At 40.2% G+C, this 26,985-nt stretch overlaps 1 protein-coding gene across 3 annotated transcripts; it reads left to right on the top strand.

Annotated features, from left to right (window-relative positions):
- The first annotated feature begins 38 nt into the window (after positions 1-38).
- On the top strand, positions 39-26,985 carry MFSD11 (major facilitator superfamily domain containing 11). 3 transcript variants are annotated; one of them, XM_061144724.1, is made up of 14 exons: positions 39-174; positions 454-627; positions 1,122-1,177; positions 3,996-4,103; positions 4,670-4,749; positions 4,862-4,958; positions 8,146-8,204; positions 8,735-8,879; positions 12,606-12,646; positions 18,281-18,346; positions 19,825-19,950; positions 22,529-22,703; positions 23,417-23,552; positions 24,112-26,985. In XM_061144724.1, the coding sequence occupies exons 2-14, from the start codon at positions 532-534 to the stop codon at positions 24,274-24,276; spliced, it is 1,350 nt and encodes a 449-aa protein (XP_061000707.1). In that variant the 5' UTR covers positions 39-174; positions 454-531; the 3' UTR covers positions 24,277-26,985. The 3 variants fall into 3 exon arrangements, with proteins under 3 accessions (XP_061000707.1, XP_061000706.1, XP_061000708.1); XM_061144723.1 differs by lacking the exon at positions 39-174 and having other exon boundaries at positions 181-627; XM_061144725.1 differs by lacking the exons at positions 39-174; positions 19,825-19,950 and having other exon boundaries at positions 181-627.

The raw sequence follows: 26,985 nt of genomic DNA, 5'->3' as shown, positions 1-26,985 counted from the left end.
CTTTTTAGCCCCCGCCTTCCCAGAGTCCTCGAGGTCCGCCCTGCTCCCTCCGAGCGGATGCGGGAGCCCTAGCCGCGAGCTTACGCTTCCCCGGCCGCCCTGGACTACAATTCCCAGTGAGCCCAGCGGCCGGCGCCTCGGCTGCGGTCAGGTGACCGGGTCGCCTGACCTGAGGTGAGTCAGGGCAAGGCGGCGGGGCCTTACTGGCTGCTGCATCTCGCCCTTGACTCCTGATTCTCTCTTGGCTCCTCAACTTGGGGCAGCAACGTTCTTTGCTCTTCTCAGGGTGTTGGGTCCTTCCCTACTCGAATCGTGTGTTAGGAAGGTCCTACCTAAGCCTGTGGGGAGAACTTCACCCTAAGCCCCGGACTCTACTCCAAGACCTGGAAGTTGACAGCTTGGCTGCCCTGCTCCTGGATCTGCCTCCTCTCACCATCTCATTTCTTCTTCCAGGATTGCAGTGGGTTCGCCTGGAGGAGAGCTGTCTGACTGCCCTGGGCTACTGCTGACCTCCAGCAGAGTTGAGCCAAAATGTCCCCGGAATCTAAAAAGCTTTTCAACATCATTATTTTAGGAATTGCCTTTATGTTTATCTTCACCGCCTTTCAAACTTGTGGAAATGTAGCGGTGAGTTGGACTTTGTTCTCCCTCCTTTGCAGTCCTTGTCATAATGCATTCCAAAATTGATAACGTTATGTCTAATAGTACGCTTAAGTTGCACCTTTTATTTTGTCACTTAACACTTCCTCGTTTTCCATGATAAGATTTGATTTCATGTGTCAGACATCTCTTAGTGGGGTCGTTTCTTTCTCTCATTTGATTTGGGGTTTATATGTTGACTTATTTATTTGTTATCTGTATTAAGGACTATATTAGTACTTGGACAGTTAAGGGAATAAACGTAAAGCCTAGTTACAGATGGTCTTCAGCCCTTCCCACCTGACCTGCCCGCCCTTGGTTTGCCTTCCATTCTGTAGTCCTTTCTCTTCTCTCCAGTTGGGATTTCTGTATCCAGCATCTTGAATTTTTACTTTATTCTCACTACTTGGAGATAAATTTTCTGGGGGGGGGGAGGGGAGATTACAAAACGTTTTCATTGATTAGTTTTATTTTCCACACAGCAAACTGTCATCAGGAGCTTAAATAGTACAGATTTTCACGGCAGTGGATATACCAGGTATCGTACTGTGTGATTGGTTCTACTTTGTATATTCTAGAAATTGCTTAAACTTCCTCAGTCACAGACAACATAAGATACTGTGATTGGATTGTTTTTTCTTCTCTGTATCTAGACTGTTTAGGGGAACATAATGTGATAAAGGTGATGAGTTTGGGTTTCAAGTAGAATTAAACACTGAGTTTGAAATACAAGATTTAATACTTAATTGCTGTGGTATCTTAGGAAATTGCTTCTATGTGCTCAGTTTCCTTGCTCAGGTTAATGTGTGTAAAGCGCTTAGCACAGTGGCTGGCATTTAATAAGCACTCAGGTATTGTCATAATTACATCTTCCCAATCCTAAACAGAGGATGTTTTATAAGACTCTTGAAATATTTGTTGGTCTTCCTGTTTTTCTAATTTCATAATTATTAATATACTGTCATCAGGAGCTTTTAGATTTCTGTTAAGGTGTTTAGTGGCAATTTTACAGGTGGAGAAAATGAAGTGAAAAGCTCTTCGTAGGTCACTAGTACATTGTGATTGAAGTTGGGAATGTAACTCATACATGTATATAAACACAAACAGATTTCTTAAGAAATTTTTCTGTGGTTAAATGTTAGATTGTGGTCAGCTCCCCCTCCCACCCTCCCCAACTCTTCTTATTTGGTTCTTTGTTATCTAACCTAAACCTGACCTTATGTATAATACTTGAGAGTAAAAGAATGTTAATGCCCATTTTTCTAAGTGACTAATAATAACATCTGGAGAAGGCAGTGGCACCCCACTCCAGTACTCTTGCCTGGAAAATCCCATGGACGGAGGAGCCTGGTAGGCTGTAGTCCATGGAGTCAATAAGAGTTGGACACGACTGAGCATCTTCCCTTTCACTTTTCACTTTCATGCATCGGAGAAGGAAATGGTAACCCACTCCAGTGTTCTTGCCTGGAGAATCCCAGGGATGGGGGAGCCTGGTGGGCTGCCGCCTATGGGGTCGCACAGAGTCGGACACAACTGAAGTGACTTAGCAGCAGCAATAATAACATCACAATTTTTACTAATGTATTTTCTTCATATATATTGTAAAGAACAGGTGAAAGAACCATTGGTATTTGAGAAATTCATAAAAGCCAAAGAATAATTTACTTTGGATTTATAAATAGTGGCTTATAAACTTTTGAAATGGTCTTAGTCACACTTGGCTACATATATACTGGGACCAGGTCTGCAGTAGCTGAATAATGTTCAAGTGAACATTCAGTTCAGTTCAGTTCAGTCGCTCAGTCGTGTCCGACTCTTTGCGACCCCGTGAATCACAGCATGCCAGGCCTCCCTGTCCATCACCAACTCCCCAGTTTACTTGAACTCATGACCTTCAAGTCGGTGATGCCATCCAGCCATCTCATCATCTGTCGTCCCCTCTCCTCCTGCCCTCAATCCCTCCCAGCATCAGAGTCTTTTCCAATGAGTCAGCTCTCCGCGTCAGGTGGCCAAAGTATTGGAGTTTCAGCTTCGACATCAGTCCTTCCAATGAATATTCAGGACTGATTTCCTTTAGGATGGACTGGTTGGATCTCCTTGCATGCAGTCCAAGGGACTCTCAAGAGTCTTTTCCAACACCACAGTTCAAAAGCATCAATTCTTCGGTGCTCAGCTTTCTTTACAGTCCAACTCTCACATCCAACATGACCACTGGAAAAACCATAGCCTTGACTAGACGGACCTTTGTTGGCAAAGTAATGTCTCTGCTTTTTAATGTGCTGTCTAGGTTGGTCATAACTTTCCTTCCAAGGAGTAAGCGTCTTTTAATTTCATGACTGCAATCACCATCTGCAGTGATTTTGGAGCCCCCAAAAATAAAGTCAGCCACTGTTTCCACTCTTTCCCCATCTATTTCCCATGAAGTGATGGGACTGGATGCCATGATCTTAGTTTTCTGATTGTTGAGCTTTAAGCCAACTTTTTCACTCTCCTCTTTCACTTTGATCAAGAGGCTCTTTAATTCTTCACTTTCTGCCATAAGTGTGGTGTCATCTGCATATCTGAGGTTATTGATATTTCTCCCGGCAATCTTGATTCCAGTTTGTGCTTCTTCCAGCCCAGCGTTTCTCATGATATACTCTGCATATAAGTTAAATAAGCAGGGTGACAATATACAGCCTTGACATACTCCTTTTCCTATTTGGAACAAGTCTGTTGTTCCATGTCCATTTCTAACTGTTGCCTCCTGACCTGCATATAGGTTTCTCAAGTGAACCATTACGTTAAGTTAAATAGATTCTGGTTTAAGCAAGTTATAGTTACATGATTATTTATAGCAGTGAGATTTCATGCCACTGCCAGGAGTTGTCAGCTAAATCTGTAGGACAGACTGGTTAATGAGGACCTCTAGAGTCAGATTCCCAAAGATGAGATTCTGGTTCCACCATTGACTAGCTGTCCAGCTGCACTTTTCACATTTCTTGACCCCTCTGTATTTCACTTCTCTTTTCCATAAAAAATAATATGTTCTTCATGGGGTTGTGTTAGCTGCTATAATAATTCACTGATAAATTAAAAATCACATTGTCTAAGGCAGACTGACTCTTCTCAATTGCCAAGACTTCAGTATTTTGAACAAGTGAAAACTTTAATGTGACATTAAAGTTTTATGTGACATCAGCATAAGGATGTAGTTATAAATTCTGACTAAAGAATATGAGTGGTTATTGCAAAAAAAAAAAAAAAAACAAACCCAAAACTATAGATTCTAATTAGGTTTGAGAAAAATTGAGCTTAGCTTTGAGACGGTGTTTCAAGAGTTTTGTTTTTTTCCCTTTTGTATGTTATGTGTGCAGCATGGCAATTATTTATGGAGTGTTCTCTGCTTCAAATTTGATTACACCATCAGTGGTTGCCATTGTAGGACCTCAACTCTCTATGTTTGCTAGTGGTTTATTTTACAGGTAAGTAATCTGGTTTTCCTTCATTTAATTAGAATGCCTTCAGCTTCTTTCAAGCACATAGTAAACTTGTGCTTTGAACTTGCTGACTTGGTTGGAATAGATTATAGGTAGTATTTTAGAGGTTTGGCTCTCTACTTGATAATTAGCAATACTATTGTTTTAAAGTGATGGGATTTGTGTATGTTTGCTTTCCTTTTGCCACTAATATATACAATATCCAAAAACCTCTTTCTGTAGGCTTGAAAAGAACTCAAGTAAAAATCTTATTTTGTATCAAGTAGGTTAATGGTAATTAAATTTCTTCTGGGCTACAGAACTGTAGTCCCACTGTGTGCTGAGCTGTTTGGTGAAGGCCAGTTGCAAATCTTTATTCAGTGACTGAGTTCACAAATTTGAAATAGTAAGTTAAGAAATGACACTTGTCCTCTTTTTTCCAACACTGGAAAAGCCCTTTACAGCTTGAATTTTGAAAGAAGAGATCCCTCAGAATTGATTCCTAGAAGGCATAATTGACATTCTGTTTCAGGTATTGTTTGACTGTAATACGTTGACCTGTTATATTTTAGCATGTACATTGCCGTTTTTATCCAGCCTTTCCCGTGGTCCTTCTACACAGCCTCTGTTTTCATTGGAATTGCAGCTGCTGGTAAGCATTTTGATTTCTCTCTATTTTCTGAGTCTAAGAGTATTGTTTATATGTTTAATATATAAAGCTAAATGCTTTCATTCCCTTGATAAACTTTTGATTTGAATTTTAGTACTTTGGACAGCACAAGGAAACTGCCTGACAATAAATTCAGACGAGCACACTATTGGGAGAAACAGTGGAATTTTCTGGGCACTCTTACAATTTAGGTAATAATTCTTATGGTTCCATCTTTCCTATAATTTTTTTTTTTTTGGTCAGACCATTTTTTAGATCCCGATTGTGTTGAGAACTCAGATCTTCTTTTTACGTGAGTTAAGTTCCTAGGTACATGTCATAGAGATTTAAAATTTTATGGGATTATTTAAAGATGCATGGATCTACCTCCTTAAAATTTATGATTAGCAAATGGAAAATATTAGCCATAATGTATGTAGCATCTGCTATACTTAGGTGGCTCACTGGTAAAGAACCTGCCTGCCAATGCAGATTGGGTTTGATCCTGTGGAGCAAGGTATGACACCCACTCCAGTATTCTTGCTTGGAGAATACCAGTGAACAGGGGAACCTGGCAGGCTACGGTCCATAGGGTCACAAAGAGTGAGATAGGACTGAAATGACTTGATAGGCATGCATACTTCATACATACCTTAGGTACTACTGGGCTCTTTAATCTCAATAATAGTTACAATCTCCTGTGATAAGAAGGTATTATCTCCATTCTACAGATTAGATAACAAGAGCTTAACTAAAAGTTAAGTAACTTATCCAATCATGTGGATTCCAAAGGCCATGTCCTTCCCACCCAGTTATGCTACTTGACAGCTGTTAACAATTAAATTTTTCATAGACTAACTCTATGGACACTGAAGGATACAGTATGTTATATATTTCCTCAGTAAAAAGCAACAACAGGCATTCTGTCATGGAATCTGTCCTGAGGATTTACCCTCATATCCTAAATGCCTAAAATTTTGGCTTTGGTAAGGCTTAGCAAAAAAAGAAATGCAAAAAGGCAAAATGGTTGTCTGAGGAGGCCTTACAAATAGCTGAGAAAAGAAGGGAAGCTAAAGGCAAAGGAGAAAAGGAAAGATATAGCCATTTGAATGCAGAGTTCCAGAGACTACCAAGGAGAGATAAGAAAGCCTTCCTCAGTGATCAGTGCAAAGAAATAGAAGAAAACAATAGAATGGGAAAGACTAGAAAATTAGAGATGCCAAGGGAACATTTCATGCAGAGATGGGCACAATAAAGGACATAAATGGTATGGACCTAACAGAAGCAGAAAATATTAAGAAGAGGTGGCAAGAATAAACAGAAGGACAATACAAAAAAGATCTTCATGACCCAGATAACCACGATGGTGTGTGATCACTCACCTAGAGTCAGACATCCTGGAATGCAAGTCAAGTGGACCTTAGGAAGCATTACCAGCACCTATTTCACACAGTAGCAAAGTAATGCTCAAAATTCTCCAAGCCAGGCTTCAACAGTATGTCAACCATGAACTTCCAGATGTTCAAGCTGGATTTAGAAAAGGCAGAGGAACCAGAGATCAAATTGCCAGCATCTGTTGGATCATCAAAAAAGCAAGAGAGTACCAGAAAAACATCTATTTCTGCTTTATTGACTATGCCAAAGCCTTTGTGTGGATCACAACAAACTGTGGAAAATTCTTAATGAGATGGGAATACCAGACCACCTGACCTGCCTCCTGAGAAATCTGTATGTAGGTCAAGAAGCAACAGTTAGAACTGGACATGGAACAACAGACTGGTTCCAAATCGGGAAAGGAGTATGTCAAGGCTACATACTGTCACCCTGCTTATTTAACTTATATGCAGAGAAATCCTGGACTGGATGAAGCACAAGCTAGAATCAAGATTGCCGGGAGAAATATCAATAACCTCAGATATGCAGATGACACCACCTTTATGGCAGAAAGTGAAGAAGAACTGAAGAGTGTCTTAATGAAAGTGAAAGAGGAGAATGAAAAAGTTGGCTTAAAACTCAACATTCAGAAAACTAAGATCACGGCATCCGGTCCCATCACTGCATGGCAAATAGATGGGGAAACAGTGGAATCAGAAACTTTATTTTCTTGGTCTCCAAAATCACTGCAGATGGTGACTGCAGCCATGAAATGAAAAGACGCTTGCTCCTTGGGAAAAAAGCTATGACCAACCTAGACAGCATATTAAAAAGCAGAAATGTTACTTTGCCAACAAAGGTTCATCTAGTCAAAGCTATGGTTTTTCCAGTAGTCATGTATGAATGTGAGAGTTGAACTGTAAAGAAAGCTGAGTGCCAAAGAATTGATGTTTTTGAATTGTGTTGGAAAAGACTCTTGAGAGTCCCTTGGACTGCATGCGAGGAGATCCAACCAGTCCATCCTAAAGGAAATCAGTCCTGAATATTCATTGGAAGGACTGATACTGAAGCTGAAACTCTAATACTTTGGCCACCTGATGCAGTGAACTGACTCACTGGAAAAGACCCTGATGCTGGGAAAGATGGAAGGTGGGAGGAGAAGGGGACAACAGAGGATGAGATCGTTGGATGGCATCACTGACTCGATGGACATGAGTTTGAGTAAGCTCCAGGAGTTGGTGATGGACAGGGAAGCCTGGCATGCTGCAGTCCATGGGGTCGCAAAGAGTTGGACATGACTGAGCAACTAAACTGAACTGAAGGCTTAACAAATATGAATATTATTTTAAGGGGTTGTATATTAAGAAACTGGAGTGTAAGTGAATGATTTCTTCCCAGTTGCTGTTTAGTCGGCTCAATCCTGTCTGACTCTTGTGACCCCAAGGACTGTAGCCCTGCCAGTCTCCTCTGTCACTGGGATTTCCCAGGCAAGAATACAACAAAGGAGTGGGTTACCGTTTCCTTCTCCAGGGATCTTCCCAACCCAGGGATCAAATCTGCGTCTCCTGCATTGGCAGGTGGATTCTTTACCACTGAGCCATCAGGGAAGCCTGATTTTTTTCCCTAGGAAAGTGCTAAATAAAGTATTTGATTAGATGCAGTTAACTAAATCATTGATCTTTTCACCAATTCTTTAAAATACAGAATTTTAGAGGTAGAGTAAACTTGTTTCCTGGGTGTCATTTCCAGACTCCAATAAATCACATGTTTCAGTGAGTCAGGTCTTTGGAGGCCGGTTCTGAATCAGGTTGCTGTCATGTGGAAGGAGACTAAGTTCCCTCTGGGTCAGTTGAGTTTTTCAGAAAAAGGGTGAAGTCGATACTTTTAAATGACTTAGGGCAGGTAGATAACTTCTTTAGGCCTCTCTCTCTCTCTTTTTTTAAACAAGGAATGGAAAAATTATTTTAAAGCCCATAAATGTGAAAATAACTTCCCAACATCCTCTCCTTCCTTTTCTTCCCCCAGCTTGTTCTTTGGAAATCTCTACATATATTTTGCTTGGCAAGGGAAAACTCAGATATCAGGTTTGTTTTATTCACTGTGTTTTATTCAGATATGTTCAAAGCAAAATAACAGTTCCATGAAAATTCCCAGTATGCTTGGTTCAGATTGTTCTAGTGAATGTTGGTACTCTAAGTCCTCTCAGAGTTTTGCTTTTAATATCTTCCCTTGGATTATATTATTATGCTAGGATTTACAGCTTATGACTGCACTTCAAGTAGCATCTCAAAGTGTGGGAGAAGGTTGTGTATGTGTGGGTAGACTAATCAGTTGTCAAGAGAGTTTTTAATTCAGTTGTTTTGTCTATACTCTGATTAAAAGAATATGATTAAGTTCTTATGCTGTTTTTCTTTTGACTTATTAGTATTTCTCTAACTGAAAGACAGAGGTAGATGTATCCTATTTATCTCTTTGTCCTAGGATTTTACTGATGCAGTAAAGTAAAATTAGTAATAATGTATGTGAATAGTTATAAACAAAATACCGAACATGATACTGACTCTGGAATTGTGTGGCTAATGCTATCTACTTTCATCTTCTTTTTTCTCCCTAGAGAGTGACCGAAGAACAGTGTTTATTGCCCTAACGGTGATTAGCCTTGTGGGGACAGTACTTTTCTTTCTCATTCGGAAACCAGATTCTGAAAATGTCCTGGGAGAAGATGAATCTTCTGATGACCAGGACTTGGACATCAACGAGTAAGAAGTTGGAAACGTTCCTTTCTATTTTAAACTATATTTTGAATAGATACAGTCTAGAAATTACAAACCTGTTATAGCCCTAACTGATATCCAGTATTGGGCAGACGTGAGGGGAAAATTTTAAAGCAAATAAGCAGAGAAAGAAGATAAAGAGGAGCTGTCAGGGAGGAAGAAGGGAAAGGAAGATAGACAGAGGTGGGGGAGGTAGCTAAAAGGGTTGTGGAGGGATTTTAGTCTCATCCCACGTCACTTCCTGCGTGACCCTGGACGGTAGCAATGTTCCCCTGACTTTCTCTAGGCCTCAATTTCCTCCTTCAGTTCAGCAGACATTTTCTGTGTTTTAACGTGTGAGGATATGGGCTCATAAAGTTAAGTAGAAAATAGTCCTCAGTCACTTTCTTGGATCCAGGCTTAAAATTTTCCTATCATGTGGTACAAGTAAGTGGCAAGGCCACCAACAGTCATCATAGATGAACCGTAGTTACCCCCATGCTCTGGATTTTGCACTAACCTGTGATGGTAGTTTCCACTGACATAATCCCTGCAGGGAAATGAGTACAAAGTCCTGTTTTTCTAAATATTATGAATAACCTTGAGCATATTTCTTATGTATTTGGCTGTGCTGGGTCTTAGTTGCAGTGCGTGAGCTCTTAGCTGCGGCATGCAGGGTTTTGTAGTTGCGGCATGTGAGTTCTTTAGTTGTGACATGTGGGATCTAGTTCCTGACCAGGCCCTCTGCGTTGAGGGCATAGAGTCTTAGCTACTGGACCACCAGGGAAGTCCCATGTTATTATTATTATTTTTTTTACAAAAGTTTATTTTTAAATGTACAGCAGGCTCTAAAACAGCACTTCATTCTAGCTATGGGTGGCAACAGATGTCGTGGCTGGAAATCCAGAAGTTTAAAAAGGAATGGAATTAAGGGCCTTTATTTCCTCAGGCACAAGGAACAGCTTGCTTTTTAACAGATTTCTTAATTCCACTTGTAGCCAGGGGGCCATTCCCCAAGACCTCTTCTTTCTGTTTCTGTTTGAATGTCTTATCTTCCTCATCCATCCCCTCGGCCTGGTTCTTGGGCTGCTTCAGCAGCTGCTGCTTGCCACCTTCAAGGCCAGACATGGCGCCTTCTGCCCCTTTCCCAGGCCCTGCCACTGAAAGCAGGGGCCTGTTTTAAGTTGTAAGTAAAACTATCTAAAACCTTGCAGGTGATTTCTCTGCAGGTCATCATCTAGATTTGAAGAAAGGGGAATAAGAAGTCTTTACCACTCTTGTGCTATGTGAATTGATAAATTATGAAGCTTGTCTCCTAGAATTTTATCTGTTGTTAAAAATTTTGCATTGAACTTTCTGTGCTGCCTTTTTAAAGCCCCAAAAGGGCCTAAAATTCTCCAGTCACAGGATCATTAAGCATTCAGAATTTGCACTGTTCCAAGCAAAAGAGAGGTGTTTATTTGAGTATACATACATATATATATCACATATTTTTAAAAGCATAAACCAATGGATGTTGGAGAAGAGGTCTCCAAAGATGAATGACACAAACTTAACAAAAACTAAACATTCATTCAGCAAATGTTAGGGGCTGTGAAGACAAATACAATCCATCCCTGTGTTCAGGGAACTTCGCTGCTAGACAAGGAATCATGTAACTGTCATAAGGTGCAGTGCTGAGTGGTTCTGCTCCGTCTTGTAGATCTTTCTCTTCTCCTGAATTGTCTTCCCAGTCTTGAAACTTCTATGTCTTTATTTTATAAAAAGCACCATGCATGCACCAGCCGTCTTCCAAAGGGTGGGGAAGAAGTAATGAGCAAGACAGAGAAGTCCCTCTTCTTATGCAACTTAATTGGAGAGGGGCTGGTAGTCACCATGCATGTTAAGAAAACAACAGAATGAGTTCTATCAGACAGTGAGAGGGGGGAGCTTGCAGACAGCTGGATGGTGTGAGAAGGTGTGAAGATCAGCTGATATCTATTGCAACAAAGGCCAGGTGTGGAAGGGAGTGTGGTGTCTGTTGGCGGGCCCGCGGGATGTGCACAGTGCAAGTAGGAGTACCCGCAGCAGACAGAGAGATGATTACATAAGGATATGGCGGGAGTTGGGATTTTATTCTTGGTGTGATCAGAAGGCACTAAGGAAATACGTAGGATCTGATTTTAAAGGATTCCGTAAAGTGGAGTCCACTTTGAATGATTTACAGCTGAGTACTAGCTGAGTTGATTATATTTTAATAATAGCCTATAGCGTACAAATCAGTTCCTACTTAATTTGGGGCCTGGAGTGTGAAATGGTATATCCACCCTGGTGGCTCTGTGGTAATGAAGCCACATGCCAAGCAGGAGGAGCAGGTTCAGTCCCTTGGTTGGGATGATCCCCTGGAGAAGGCAATGGCAACCTGCTCCAGTGTTCTTGCCTGAGAAATCACAGAGGAGCCTGGCAGGCTACAGTCCACGGGGTCACAAAGAGTTGGACACGACTGAATGGCTAAAACACCACCACCACCACCCGATATTATCCAAATACAAGGTGAGGGTGCTATCATTAAATGGAGACTACAGAGTATTTGCTTCCAGGGATGGCATGAGGTGTGTGTGTGTGTGTGTGTGTGTGTGTGTTTTAATTTATTTTTAATTGAAGGATAGTTGCTTTACAACTATCCTTTACAACTATAGTTGTGTTGGTTTCTGTCATACATCAGCATGAATCGGCCATAGGTATACATTTATCCCCTCCCTCTTGAGCCTCCCTCAGGCATGAGTTTTTATGGTGGGGGAGAATGTTTTCCTATTGGTTAAAACATATTACCTTTTTTGTGTCAGTAATTTAAGTCAACTGATCTCCTTTAGGTTTTTTCTTAGGTTTGTTTGTTTGTAAATGATATCTTTTCAAGATCTAGGAGTAGACTTGGCTGATAGGATAAGAAGTGTGATTTCTTACAGACTTTCTTACCACAACCTGCAGACACTTACCCTTAAGCCACTGTATCTCCTTTCCTTCTCACGGGTAAGTGATAGTGTCCCTGTTTTACAAATGAGAAAGGGAAAGAGAAGTGGAGTCACTTGTCTGAAACCACAGAACTAATAAGTGGCAAATTAAGACTCCGCCTCGAAGCCCACGTTTTTAACCAGTCGGTGATACTGCACCCAAACCCACATAGCCGATGATGGTGTTGCTTTTAACACTGAAGAACCACAGAGTAATTTTTTACGTAGTTGGAGTGGTGGAAAAATTGGGCCCTCACGATTTGCTTTTACAGTTTAGAAACAGCAGGGTAGAGGAGAATTTTGTCCTGCCTGAAGTATTGTTTCTTTCTTTCCTTTTAAAATTTTTTCCCTTTTTTCTGTCTGCGCTGGGTCTTTGTGCAGCTTGCGGGCTTTCTCTGCTTGTGGCTGGGGCTTTTCATTGAGCTGCTTGGGCTTTTCTTGACAGGCTGTAGAGCGTGCAGAGCAGTACCATTTCTGAGAAAGACATGCATGACTCTGTGCCATAAATTTAATGTGAGAGAATCATGTTGTGTGGTTAGTAAAGAGCCACCCAAGGAGCACTTTACCCACAGTCTCTGAAGCAAGGGCACTTTGGAGCAGGGCGCATTGAGGCCACTGAAGTGTTTACCAGACCACACAGGGAACAGAGCTTTTACAGACTTAAATGAGAATGTGATAGTTTTTTTGTTTGTTCTCTTTTTCAATTTTCTGGGGAAAAACTTTTTTCTTTTTATCTTTTCAGGTCTCCCCAGAACAACATGACAAAGGCAGTAGATGCATTTAGTAAGTATTCTCTGTATCTGAAGTGCAGGAACTGTTCAGGAACAACTTTCCCCCTTTCTCTGGTAGCTTTGCATTGACAGTACCCCAGTATTTTCACGTTTCTAGGTGTGCTGCTCTGAAATCCGCTAGTCTTCTCAATAAGTATCTCTAACAGGCCTGTGAGGGATGGAGAATAATGCAGTGCCCTACCTGAGTGCGTGTGTGAGGGAGGCCCGAGGAGGAGGAGGCAGAGGTTTAGGAGTTTATACGAGGAAGTGAGGACACAGACCATTTCTTCAGACATTGCTTGTCACTCCTTAGAACAGAGCAAAGGCTCGGGTGACCCAGTAACGTGTAAGACCAATCACCCTCATCTGTTGAGGGATCTTCCTTGCTAAACCTCTTGATGTGTTTTATTTCATTCTCATGACAAATCTGTGAGTATCATATAATACATATGTATCATTATCTCCATTTTATAGAAAAGAAAACTGAGGCTTGGCAAAATTATTTACTCAAGGTCAAATAAGGAATTTCCTTCTTGTTATGAGAGGCCTAGAAAGACATGTTGGCTTTTTTGGTGAACATGAAGTCAGGCAAAGGGAGGGTGATGACCTTTAGGCATATGGGCTGGTTCATCCAGCTTCAGTGAGACTTGATGCAACCTCTATGCTCTGAACACCCCTCTGGGTGTCTCTTAATATTAACCAGATTCAGGATGTACTTTCTAGATAGTTGTACCAGCTTTGCCTCAACTTCTCTGTAAAAGGAGACACTAACGCAGTGAGGGCCTCAAGCTTTTTATCACGGAGCTGGTTGGTTACCTAGTGTAGGGTTTGGTAGTAATAGGATATTGGGCTGTCAGGTTTGAATGAGGAGAAAGAAGGCAGCAGCTAAAAAAGATAAGGCATATAAGTGCTATAGGGCAAGAAAATTTAAATTTAGGCAATGGTTCCTGGCATTTGGGGAGCAATGTGAAGTTAGGAGGTGGCAATGAAGCCGAAGGCAAAAGAGAAAGGGAAAAGAATGTCCAGGCTTTAATTTGCTTGTGAGCCAGTGTTTCATTTATTATTTAATCATGATATTCCTTTAGTTGATGCTGTAGTAGGTATTGTGCAGAAGGGATTCTTGCTTATTTAAAGGCACTTAAGTTCCTCAGCTCAATGTATATATTAATGCAATTCTAGAAAATTTCAATGAGGATTTTTAAATTTATTTTTTTGGTCCTGATAAAAGGTTCCTCTGGAAGAATAAACATCTGTCAATAGCCAACAGAATTTTTTAAAAGAACTGTCCCTAGTAAATATCAAAACCTATTATGAATTCATTTGAAAACACTGGAATACAGACAGCACTGGAACTGAAGCTAGACCCAGGTCTGTGTTCATAAAGGAATGTGGAATACTCTAAAAGAGTCTTAAAACAAGGCCAGACAGCTGGCTGCATGGGAAAGTGTGAACTCATACTTCCCATCTTATACTAAAATTCCATGTAGATTAGATGTAAAAATGAAACCATACTAGTAACTGTAAGAAATTAATTTGGTAGAGGAAAGCCTTTCACAGATCTATCAAACAGTAAGGGAAAAGTATGCTCTTTTTTACCTAAAATATAAAATTTCAATCTCTCACAACCAAATGAAATTAAAATGGCAGGGACAGTATTTACAGTATATGATAAAGGGTTATGAACCAATAAGAAAGGAATGCATTAGAACTGTGGTGTTGGAGAGAAGACTCTTGAGAGTCCCTTGGACTGCAAGGAGATCAAACCAGTCAGTCTTAATCGAAAACAGTTCTGAATATTCACTGGAAGGACTGATGCTGAAGGTGAAACTCCGATACTTTGGCCACATCATGCAAAGAACTGACTCATTGGAAAAGACCCTGATGCTGGGAAAGATTGAAGGCAGGAGAAGAAGGGGGTGACAGAGGATGAGATGGTTGGATGGCATCACTGACTTGATGGACTTGAGTTTGAGCAAGCTCTGGGAGTTGGTGATGGACAGGGAAGCCTGATGTGCTGCAGTCCATAGGGTCACAAAGAGTCAGACACAACTGAGCAACTGAACTGAAGAAAGGCATAAATACTCCAGTAGAAAAAAGTTATAAACAAAGGAAAGTTATTAAAAACTATAAGAAATGCAAATTAAGTTTTCTATTAAATTTCTGAACATAAATAATTCTCAATATATAGGCTATAGGTACTTAAATGCATAAGACCACATTGTTAAAAATATAGTCCTTGTATTACTTTCTGAAGATTGATTTATCAGTAAGAATCAAAAGCCTTAAAAATATTTATCCCTTTACTCCAACAATTCCACTAATAGGATTATCCTCAGGAAATAATAAAGAATTTTTCCCAAGATTTAGTTACTATTTATATTAGTGAGAAATAGAATACTTTAAATATTCAACTACAAAGCAGCTATCCAATAGATTACTGTAGCCATTAAAGTGAGTACTACAAATGTTATAAAATGTTTGCTTTGTTATATGAAAATAAATTGTAAAACAGAATAAGTAGTGAAATTTCTTTTTAAATTTTAAAAAGCATAAAGCCTGAGAGGAGACTCATTAAGGTGTTAGATTATGGTTATTTTCTTTAATAGAATAACTTTATTGAGATGTAATTCACATAGTATACAGCTCACCGACATATAAGTATATAATTCAGTGGTTTTTAGTATATTCAGAAAGTTGTGCAGATATCACCACAATCAATTTTAGAACCTATTCAGGTAGTTACCTGGTCTAGTGGTTAGGATTCAGTATACATGTGGCCAAAATTTAAAAAAAAAAAAAATTTAGAACCTAATTATCACCCCCAAAAGAATCTCTACAACCATCAGCAGTGAGTTCCGTTTTCTTCCCATTAGTAACCACTTTCCATTTCCTCTCCCAACCCCAACCCCAGCCCTAGTTATCCAGTAATCTACTTTCTATCTACAGATTTGCTGATACTGGACATTTTGTATAAATGGAATCACAGGACTTGTGGTCTTCTGTGATGGGATTCTTAGCATAGTTTTTTTTGTTTGTTTGTTTTTTAGCATAAGTTTTTGTGTGGACATTTGTTTTCAGGTTTCTTGGATGTATACCCAGGAGTAGTGGGCTTGCTGGGCTCTGTGGTATCTCTATGTTAAATCTTTTAGGAACTACCAGGTTGTTTTTCAAAGTGGCTGTACCATTTTACATTCCCACCAGCAATGTACGAAGGTTCCAATTTCTCCACTTTCTAGAGTTATCTTTTTGATTATAGCTATCCTATTAGCCCCTGATGGTTCAGATGATAAAGAATCTGTCTGCAATGTGGGCGACCTGGCTTCGATTCCTGGGTCAAGAAGATAACCTGGAGAAGGAAATGGCAACCCACTCCAATATTCTTGCCTGGAGAATTCCATGGACAGAGGAGCCTGGTGGGTTACAGTCCCCAGGGTCACAACAGTTGGACACGACTGAGTGACTAAGTATAAAGTGGTTTTTTGTGGCTTTGATTTGCATTTCCCCAATATCTAAGATGTTGAGCATATTTTCATATGCTTATAGGCATTGCATCTCCTCTTTGGAGAAATTTCTGCTCAGGTCTTTTGCTCATTTTTTAATTGGTTTATTTGTATTATTGTTATTATTATTATTTTGGCCTCACCATATGACTTGTTCCCTGACCCTGGGATTGAACCCCAGCCCTCAGCAGTGAAAGTGCTGAGTCCTAACCAGTGAACTGCCAGGGAATTCCTTGTGTTTTTATTATTGAATTGTAAGAGGTCTTTATATATTCTAGATGAAAGTCCCTTATATATAATTTACAAATATTTTCTTCCATTCTGTAGGTTGATTTTTCTCATTTTCTTGGTATCTTTTGAATCATAGAATTTTTAAATTTTTGATGAAGCCTGATTTATCTACTTTATCTTCTGTTGTGTGTGCTTTTGGTGTCCTAGGAAGACTCCAAGTCACAAAGATTTATTCCTGAATTTTTTTGTAAGAGTTTTACAGTTTTGGCTTTTACATTTTGTTCTGTGATCCATTTTGAGTCAAGTGTTATGGATGTTGTGATGTAGGACTCCAGCTTCATTCATTTGCACGAGATCAGTCATTCTAGCACCATTTGCTGGAAATACTATTTTTTCTCCCTTGGAATTGTGTTGGCACCCTTGTTGAAAACAGTTGACTGTGAATGTAGGAGTTTATTTCTCAACATGCCTGTTCTTATGCCAGTACCATGCTGTGTTGATTATTGTAAATTTTGAGTCTTCATCTTTGTTCTTTTTCAAGATTATTTTGGCTATTATCAGTCCCTTGAATTTGCATATGAATTTTAGGATGAGTTTGTCGATTTCCTTAAATAAATTACATTAGGTTTTTGGTTGTTTTTTTTTTTTTTTTTTTTTGAGAAGTTCTGGGTTCACAGAAAAATTGGCAGTATACAGAGATTTCCCATATATGTCCTGTCCTCACCCATGCATAACCTTGCCCGTGATCGTTGCCCCGCTCCATCACTGTGGTACTTTTGTTAACAACTGATGAACGTACAGTGGCTCATCATCTTTGCCTAGAGTCTATTGTTTACATTAGGGTTCCCTCTTGGTGGTGTACATTTTATAGGTTTGGACAAATGTATGAGGACATGAATTCACCATATAGGATCATACTAGATTATTTTTGTTTTTAGGTTATGTTTTAAAATTTCCTTTTGTTAGCTAAATCTTCTGATTACTCAAAAGCAAATGTGCTTTGCTAATGTGATTTTTCTAATTAAAAATGTTGTTTTAAACTTTATTAATCATGTATTTTTTTTCTGGAAGGATATGAATATGATTGGTGAAAATATCTTACTGATTTTAGTCTCACTTTATTTTAGTGAAATTCAAGAAAAAAGCTATCCTCTTTTGTATATGGAGATATTCAGGACAGAGTGTCTGTGACCGATGTGAGTTTCCTAGTCATTCACTGAGTAGGAGCTGAAATCTCAATCTGCCATTAGTTTAGGATCCTAGATAAGTGGCCTTAAATTATGAAATGTGAGCAGGTTCAAAGACAGTTAAAATGTGCAACTTTTAGAAATGCATTTTCCACTGTAGATTTCAACTAAGTTAAACAACAAAAATTAAAAATTAAAGGGATCAGAAACAAATGGGCAGAACTAAGGTTTCAGTCCTCAGATCCAGAGACTGAGAATCTCAGGAAGTGGTGGTATCCCAGCTTGGGGTGGTCAACAAGCTCTGGGCTGATTCTGATCTTGAATCCAGCCTTAAAGCTGCCCTGGGACAGTTGCTTGGGGGAAGTTGGCACTTTGCCAACTGTTGACTCCCTAACCTTTAATCAAGTCTGTTGGAATAGTCAGTTGTTTGGTTCTGTTTCTTTTCTCTGTTTTATTTGTTTTCATGAGAGCTGGAGAAGGTGTTAGAGAAAACACAACTCCGGAATATATTTAAACAGTTGAAATCAACATTTTATTTACAGGACAGGTTTCGTTCATATGTTAAGCATTTTAATCTGAATCATTAACCTGTGTCCTAGTGTGTCTGTTTACTGGCATTATTGACAACGAGTATAATGAATTGGTTGAATGAATATTTTAGAATTTTTGTTCAGTTGATTAACTGAATCTAGTTAAGTACTCCTAAATTCTTTTTCTTTTTTTTTACAGAAAAGTCTCTGAAGTTATGTGTCACCAAGGAGATGCTCCTTCTTAGCGTTACAACTGCTTATACAGGTAACAGAATTAATTACAGTGTTGGTTTTCTGTGACTGCATAATGACAGTAAATGTTGAAAACAACTGTGTTACTTTCTCACGGTTCTGCACATTGACCTGTCTCAGCGAAATGGGTTTTCTGATGGTCTCAGTCGGGGTCTCCTGTGGCTGCTGTCATAGCATAGCTGGGGCTGAAACTTCCAAGGTAGTTTCATTTGCACGGCTGGAGGGGTCTAATGCAAGCTGGATCTCCTCACTCTCCGTGTCTCAGCAGTTATGTGACCCCTTCCTGTGTTGGTGAAAACAGATCCCAGGGCCAGCCCAAGTTCCGTGAAAAGCGGGAGGCTCGATTCGTTTCCAGCAGTGATTTCAGAACAACGTGGAGCACTGCAGACAATAACCATGAGGAAATCTGTGCAGCTTGGGCATGAATTAAGATAATTTCCGATAAAACAGGCTGAATTCTCTGTCTTCCAGTGATAATGTGATGTGGTAATAGGTGGAATAGGCTTAGGTCTTAAGGAAATCTGTTTCCTTGTCAGAAATTGCTCTAATATGTCAATTATTACTTTTGCCTTTACAGTTGACCCTTGAACAGTGAAGGGATGGATTAGGTGTGCTGACCTCCCCTGTGATCAGAAATCTTTGTGTGACTTTAGTCAGCCCTTTGTATCTGTGCTTCCTGGTCTGCACAGTCAGCCAACTGTGGATCCTGTAGTACTGCAGGGACCTGCACAGTTCACACTCGATTTGTTCAAGGTTCAACTCTTATGTGCCTCATAGGTATAGGTAGAAACATCTTATTTTTAAGTCAAATAGAATATTAAACATCTTCAAAATTCAGGTAAGGTTTTGTGACATTAAGGAATCAGGTCTTCTACTGATTCGCTCTAATTTTTTACCCAAATTTTTAAAATTTCTTTTCCTGGGAAAACATTTAATTAAAACTTTTTCCTTTAAGCAAAAGTAGATAGTAGGTATTAGTCTTGCAACCATATGTTCCTGTTCCCTTGGAAAGCTATTAATAAGGATAGTGAGCACTTTAGTTTCCCTGTTACAAGTTTATGTTAATTATGTCCTCTGTCCATCCCCTTTCTGTGCAGAGTGACTGTTTTAAAGTAAGGCTGTCTTTGCTTATTTGAGTTGTACGTTCTTATCTGAAATATGCGACAATTACCATCTTGTGGCTAATTCCTTTTCATCAGTTGTATCACGTAAAGTTACACTCTGCTAGAGGAGTAACATTTCAGTCTGAGTGAATTTTGTTTTATACATGCATAGCTCAAATACTACTGGACATGAAGAAAAAACCAAGAAAGGGAGACTGTGTGTTTTTTCAATACAAAATCCAGTGCTTTGTGATCCACAGTTGGTTTACTCTAAGGATGTAGAGACTTGAATACAGAGAGCTGATTATAGGACTTGAGTATCTGGATTTTCGTACCCATGGCAGATACTGAAGGACAACTGTAGTTTAAATCTGACTCTTTTCTAAAGGTCTGGAATTGACTTTCTTCTCTGGTGTATATGGAACCTGTATTGGCGCTATAAATAAATTTGGAACAGAAGAGAAAAGCCTCATTGGACTTTCTGGCATTTTCATCGGCATTGGAGAGATTTTAGGTTGGTTTAAAAAGTTTTTTTGCATTTAATCAGTTTGTTACAGATATAATAGAAATTTTAAGTATATTTCACTTCTCTGTCCTTGGATTTCTATTTCTTTGCTTATTTTTATCCACATGGGTATGTCTGGTTTTTCTTTTATTATCACTGTTCTAAAACTTAATTATAAAACTTTTGCCAAGTAATTCAAGACAAAGCCATAAGTAAGAAAACATAAAGATTTTTGCTTTATGTTTCCCAGATTTTCCTCTTAAAATACTTAGAGAAGGTGTATTAGAATCCCTGAATTTCTTGTTCTCTGGATCTCTGACACCAGTTGTCTGTCCAGTAGTACAGTTCAGTTCTGACACTGACTCCTAGAGTTAGCATCAGACCACACAGGTTCACGGGTACAGTCCTGCAAGGCCAACCTCACTTCAGATGCCAGTCCAAGTCCCAAGTCCCCAGGCCACCTTCACTTCTGTTCAGCTTGGCTATACATTCAAGGGTTCCTACAACACCCCTGGGAAGTGCTGTTCTTACTGTTAAAGTTTATTAATAAAGGACGCAGATGAACAGCCAGATGAAGAGGTGCTTGCAAAGCCCAGAAGGACCGCTGGTGTGGGAACTTCCATCCGCGTGGAGTGTAGGATGTGGGGCCCTCTTGACACGTGACGCATTCATCAGGGGAAGCTCTCCCAAACCTGTTGTGTGGGGATTTTTATGCAGATCTCATCCTGGTGGATTAAATCATAGCAGTGGACTCAATCTCTAGCCCCTCTCCCCTCCCCTGAGGTGCGGGGTGGGACTGGACATTCCAGCTTTCTAATCAAGACTGGGTCCTTCTGGCAACCAGCCTCCATCTTGACTAGAGCCACCCCCACAGTCCCTCAGGGATCAGCATTAACTCAGGTGTGGTTGGAAGGGGTTAGTTAAGATAACTAGAGACACTGCTTTCACTGAGGAAATTCCTAGGGTTTCAGGAGCTCTGTACCAGAAGGCGGGGAGAAGAGGACAGGCTGAGACCACACCTCTGCTTTGATCATACCACCAGTTACTCCTGCAGCAGTGATCCGGCCGTTCGTGCAGTAGTGGATGCTGTGTAACGTGTGAGGAGCTTCTCAAAGACTTTCTGTGCGTCCATCGTATGAACAAAACATGGAGCTTATATTCTTGGGGAAGAACACAGGCAATAAAAAATATCCAGAACTTAGAGTGTCAAAGTGATAAGCACTGTGGAGAAAGGGGGGGTTGGTATGTTTTTTTGTTCCCTATAATTAATTTTAGAACATTTTCATTGCCTTTCTCCAGGCAACTGCTAATCTACTTTCTCTATAGATTTGTCTATTCCAGACATCTCATGTGAATGGAATTATATATTTTCTGTTGTTTCTGGCTTCTTTTACTTAATACAGTGTTTTCAGGGTTTTTTCATGGTGTAGCATGTATCACTACTTCATTTCTTTTTTCTTTTTTACTTCATTCCTCTTTATTACCAAATGATATTTAGTCATATGGATCTACCACATTTTTATTCATCCATTCATCATGTCATGGACATTTGGGTTGTTTTCACTTTTTGTCCATTATGAATAATGCTGCTGTGAACATTTCTGTATAGTTTTTGTGTGATCTTATGTTTTATGTAAACCTAGGACTGAAATCGCTGGGTCAGGTGATAACTCTGTGTTTGACTGATTTGTCTCATGACAGGTCCTATTTTCCTGTTTCTTTGCATGCCTGGTAATGTGGATACTAGCCATTGTGAACTTTACCTTGTTGGGCGTGGGATGACTTTTACATTCCTGTTCATGTTCTTGAGCTTTGTTCTTGGATGCAGTTCATTTACTTGGAAACAGTGTGACTTTTTGAGTCTTGCTTTTAAAGGGTATTGGATGGAACCAGAGTAGTGCTCAGAGGAGGGCTAATTATCTCTCTCCCCCAAGGGAAGACCCTTTCGTGAATACCCAGTGAATAATATTTCCGGTCTGGCTGGTGGGACCAGGTACTCTTCCCTGCCCAGGGTAGGGCACTAATGCCACTAATCCTCTTGGAAAGTTCTTTCTGATCTCTGCTACTCACATCCTGTGCTGATCAGCTCTCCTTTCTGATGCCCTGTCTTGGAAACTCATACCTTGGTTTGAGCACCTTGGTCTCCCCAGACCCTGAGCTCTCGTCTCCTCAGCTCAGGGAGGCTGTGGGCTTCCTCCTGCCTTTCCTCCCCTTCTCCCCCACTTCCCGGTCTGGCCCCCTCCTCCCCCAGTGCTGCCACCCTCCCGCTCTCTGAAGCCCACCGCCTCTCAGTCAGCTGGGGCAGGTGTGGGCCTCACCTCATTTGTTTCCTGTCTCTCTGTGTCATATTTTTGTTTTTTTTTTCTTTTTTTTTTTAGACTGGGGGTAAATTCAGTTCCTGTTACTCCATCTTACCTAGAAGTCTGTCCTGATTTTTATACTTTCCTTTGTTTCAACAGTTATTTCTTATTTTGTATATTTATGCTTTCTTATTTTATTAAATTCACTATTGTCCATTTTTTCAAAAATAAATTTTTGATATATTAACTTGGCCTTGGATTTTTTTGTTTGTTCATTGATTTTATAGGTGGAAGCCTCTTTGGCCTGCTGAGCAAGAATAATCGTTTTGGTAGGAATCCAGTTGTGCTGTTGGGCATCCTGGTGCATTTTATAGCTTTTTATTTAATATTCCTCAACCTGCCTGGGGACGCCCCCATTGCTCCTGTGGAAGGCACTGACAGCCGCGCTTACATCACACCCAGGTACAGTGACTGCCCTTCATCTAGTAATTAAGGAAGGCAGGGGGTAAAGGGGGGCTTGGAATTTAGAATGCAGCAGTTAGTCCTTTTCTGTGAGTCTGTTATAAGGTCATCTGTCATGTGTTAATGGAGCCAGAATGAGTTTGAATAGAAATCCATAGAGAATCTGAAGTTATTTTTGTGATTGTTGGTTTTAACCTTTCTCCCCACTGAATCTTTTTCTTGATCTGTGAAGGGTCATGTAAGTGTCTGATTTGAGTTTTTTATCTCTGCCTTTTGAGCATTGAAATCTCTAGAAGTTCGGGCTTCAGATGGAGCGAGGAGTGAGGAGCTGAGTGGTGATCTGTCTGCTGGGTCAGCTGCCCAGTCCTTTCGCAGTGTTTACGGGAGTTTTGCAGGTGTCATTTTACTGCACTCAGCTCTCAAATTCATTGTCATGTAGGCATTTATGTCTGGATCCACAAGCCAAGGGCAGCCCTATTCCAGACAGTGTTTGCTTCCCTGATAGTTAATAGACTAGAGTTTGCTAGACTGTGAAGGTGACAGCATTTGAGCATAAGTTCTTACTTTGTAAATTCCAGTGTTTATTCATTCTTGTTTCATAAACTTGTTTAAATTGGAGAGTAAAATGTTTTTGTGGGTGAGTTGCTGTTACGTTTTAAACAACTCTAACAAATATTATTATTAATGCTCACTCTCAATTTTATTTTAATCAGCAAAGAAATTGCCATCTTCTGCAGCTTCCTGTTGGGTCTTGGAGACAGCTGCTTCAATACCCAGCTGCTTAGTATTTTAGGTTTTCTCTATTCTGAAGACAGCGCCCCAGCTTTTGCCGTCTTTAAATTTGTGCAGGTAAATTCTCTAGACTGTGTTAAAAGGTGGGTCTTTTTTAAGTGCTATAACTTCATTTTCTTTTTTTTTTAACTTCATTTTCTTAATGTTTCTTAAATGAAAGTGCAGGAGATCCTTTAAAAGGATTTGTGATCAGAATGAGGAGGCAATAAGTAGTGTGGTCTTTTTTGTCCCATCACTCGTATAAGAGATTTTATATTCCAGCCTCTATGGTTCAGACTTCTTTCCGTAGGTACCACAATTCAAGGTGTTTACAGATAACAAGTGTGTTTCTCACTGTGCATGCACGTGATTTTATCACTCCAGTTTGTTTTGTTTTGTTTTTTTTAACAAAATACTGTTTTAAATAACAGACTATAGCTTACTTGATTATTCCCAGCTCTCAGCGGGACTTGGTGGTGTGTGTCTGTGAGCTGCCAACTAAGGAGGTGCCCTCTAGATGCAGAAGGAGCAGGGAACAGTGACAAGAAGGCTTGGGTCAGAGTGGTGGGGTTCGTTGTGGAGTTGGCTGGGTCACCTGTGCATGTTTCATGATCTGTCTTGTCTTCTTTATTCTTAGTCCATTTGCGCAGCTGTGGCATTTTTCTACAGTAACTACCTTCTCCTTCATTGGCAACTCCTGGTCATGGTGATATTTGGGTTTTTTGGAACTGTCTCCTTCTTCACTGTGGAGTGGGAAGCTGCTGCCATTGTAGCCCGGGGCTCTGACTACCGAAGTATTTGAGGAGGGGCTCCAGCGAGAGGAGGCCGCCTCTTCAGACCCTCGGCTGAGCGGCGGGGCCAGGCAGAGGAGGCCGCTGTCATCTTCACCGTACCTTGGAGGCTGTTTAGGATGGAAACTCCGAGATCTAAGACTGCTAAATCTGCCAGAGTTGGTATTCAAGTTTACAGATATTGTTTAAAGACTAGTGAAATAAGGGAAATTTGTTCTGTCAGTCATGTTGTTCGGAGATGTTGTGTTTCAGTTCATCTGTCTCATGTTCCTTATGATCATGTATAAATGTAAATATTTTCTTCTGCCCCCTGTTCTGGTTGGAAGATCATGCTTTGATTGAAACTACTAGGCCGTATGTCGTATGAAGACTCCTACAGGGTGTGGCTGTGTGTTACTATGTAGTAACAGGGAGCATGTGCCACCCCATGTGTGTCTGGGAATGGCGTTTAAATAAATTATGTAATGCTGATATGGAATCTTTGAAAAGATTTGCACATTTTTGATTATTTTTCTTATAGTTCATAGCAAGAGGGGTGCTAATCAAATATTATGAAATGAGGTAAAAATTGTCTTAAGTTTTTAAAATAGGAATCTAACATTTGTAAATGAGCAAAAACACAGTTAAGAAAAAAATACACATTTACTGATGGAGGCTTTTGCTAGTAATTTTTCTAGAGGATGCAGTGCATAAAAAACAAACAAACCCAGAACATGTAGTGAAGTCTAAGCTATGGTGGCAGGCTGTTGTGACTAATAAACACCATTCCATATGCATGTCTGGGAATGGAATCTAGCTATTTGGGGAGATGTTTAGAATGGAAATGTTAACTTTAATTCATAAGAGCTTTAAACAGTTATTTTAATTGGGATATAATTCAGAAATCATAAAATTCATCATTGTAAAGTATACAGTTTAGTGGCATTTCAGTACATTCACAAGGTTGTATAACTATCACTACTATCCTTTCCAGAACATTTTCATCACCCCAAAAAGAACCCCCTTGAACCTACTAGTAGTCATTCCCCATTTTCTTGCCTGGCACCGGTGGTCAGTAATCCATTTCCTGTCACTGTGGATTTGCTGCTTCTGGACATTTCCTATAAACGGGAAAGCTCACTTTTAAACTTGAAAATTAACTGTACAAATCGAGTTTTATGGCAAAGTAGATTTAATCAAGAAGACAAACAATATTTTGTTTTCTATTATTTTTTAAAACCTGCTTAGCAATTTTATGGAGTATGACTTTCAGATTTGATGGCAATTTCAGGGAATTGTGGTTAGCTGGAACCCTTAGAGAAATTGCATGTGTATGGAACACTAAACTCTTTTGCTTCAAGTTATAAAATTTTGATTTTCTTTCTTGAAGTTGAGATAAACTCAGTTGACAGTTGATTTTATATAAGTTGTAAATGCTGTTTCAGAATTAATACAAATGAATTTATTATCTCTTTAAGCACATTATTGTTTACTCAGATGTATTTGTTTTCTATCACCATATGATAGATTACCCCAAAACGTAGCCATTTCCCTGGTGGTTCAGATAGTAAAAATCTGCCTGCAATGCAGGAGACCCGAGTTTGATCCCTGCGTCGGGGTCGGGTAGATCCCCTGTAGAAGGGAACGGCTCCCCACTCCAGTATTCTTACTTGGGAGAATTCCATGGACAGAGGAGCCTGGTAGGCTGTATTCCATGGGGTCACAAAGTCAGACATGACTGAGCAACCAACAGTTTTTTTCACTAAGCACATTATTGTTTACCCAGGTGTATTTGTTTTCTATCTCCGTATGACATATTACCCCAAAACTCAGCCACTTAAAACAAGACCTATGTATTCTTGCATAGTTTCTGTGGGTCTAGAATCTCGGCGTGGCTGAATCAGGTCCCCCAGCCAGCGCAGGGTCTGTCACAGGCTGCAGTCCAGGTGTGACCCGGGGGAGGACCTGCTTCTCAGCTCAGTTTCCTCCTTGGCAGGAGTTGGTTCCCCACAGGCTGTTGGACTAACAGTCTTAGTTTCTCACGGCTGTCCTCATCAAAGAAAGCAAGTGAGAAAAGCCAGAGGGAAGTGCCAGCAAGTCATAAGTCATCGTCTTTTATAATTGTAATCTTGAAAGTGACATCTCATCACTTTTCCTATGTTCTCTTTACTAGATGCAAGTCACTAGTTCCCGGCCACACCCAAGGAAGGGGGTGGGGGTTACACCAGGGAGTGACTAGAACCAGGATCCCCAGGACCATCTCACAAGGCTGCCTGTCTCACGTTCAGCTGGAAACTGGGCCCTGCATTCCTGTGTTCCTCACTCCCAGGCTCAAGCTCCCTTTGCTTATGATAGGTCTGTAGAATTAGGCTGCAGAGGTTCAATGGCCTCTGTTACTACTACTGAGTACATTCACCCAGGGCAGCCGAAGCCTCTTATCCCTGCTGGTAGGATTCCTGGTAACAGCTTTCACAAAGGAAAAGAAAGGGAGTGAGGGGAGTCTGTCAGGAACACGACTGCTGTCTGCCTCCCTCCTGTTGTTATGTGTGATGTCCTTCACCTTAAGTTCTGTACTCAAATTTTGTGTTTGGGTGGGGTTCGTTTTGTTTTTTACTCAGTCTTTATGTCTATAAGTAGTGTTGGCCTTGGTGGGCTTTTTATTTGACTGATAACAGCTCATGTTTGAATTTGTATCATTTGAATTTGAAATGTGGTATGAAATAAATAATTTTTATGCTTGT

This window comes from Dama dama, chromosome 5, assembly GCF_033118175.1.
Source record: "Dama dama isolate Ldn47 chromosome 5, ASM3311817v1, whole genome shotgun sequence".
In the NCBI taxonomy this organism is placed as follows: Eukaryota; Metazoa; Chordata; class Mammalia; order Artiodactyla; family Cervidae; genus Dama; species Dama dama.
This window is presented reverse-complemented; position numbering and strand designations above follow the sequence as displayed.

Bases quoted from the DNA above. Each gene is read 5' to 3' on its own strand.
- MFSD11 (XM_061144724.1), top strand. From the start codon at position 532: ATGTCCCCGGAATCTAAAAAGCTTTTCAACATCATTATTTTAGGAATT. The intron at 8,205-8,734 runs GTTTGTTTTATT...TTTTCTCCCTAG, and splicing joins AGGGAAAACTCAGATATCAG to AGAGTGACCGAAGAACAGTG. The intron at 12,647-18,280 runs GTAAGTATTCTC...TTTTTTTTACAG, and splicing joins AAAGGCAGTAGATGCATTTA to AAAAGTCTCTGAAGTTATGT.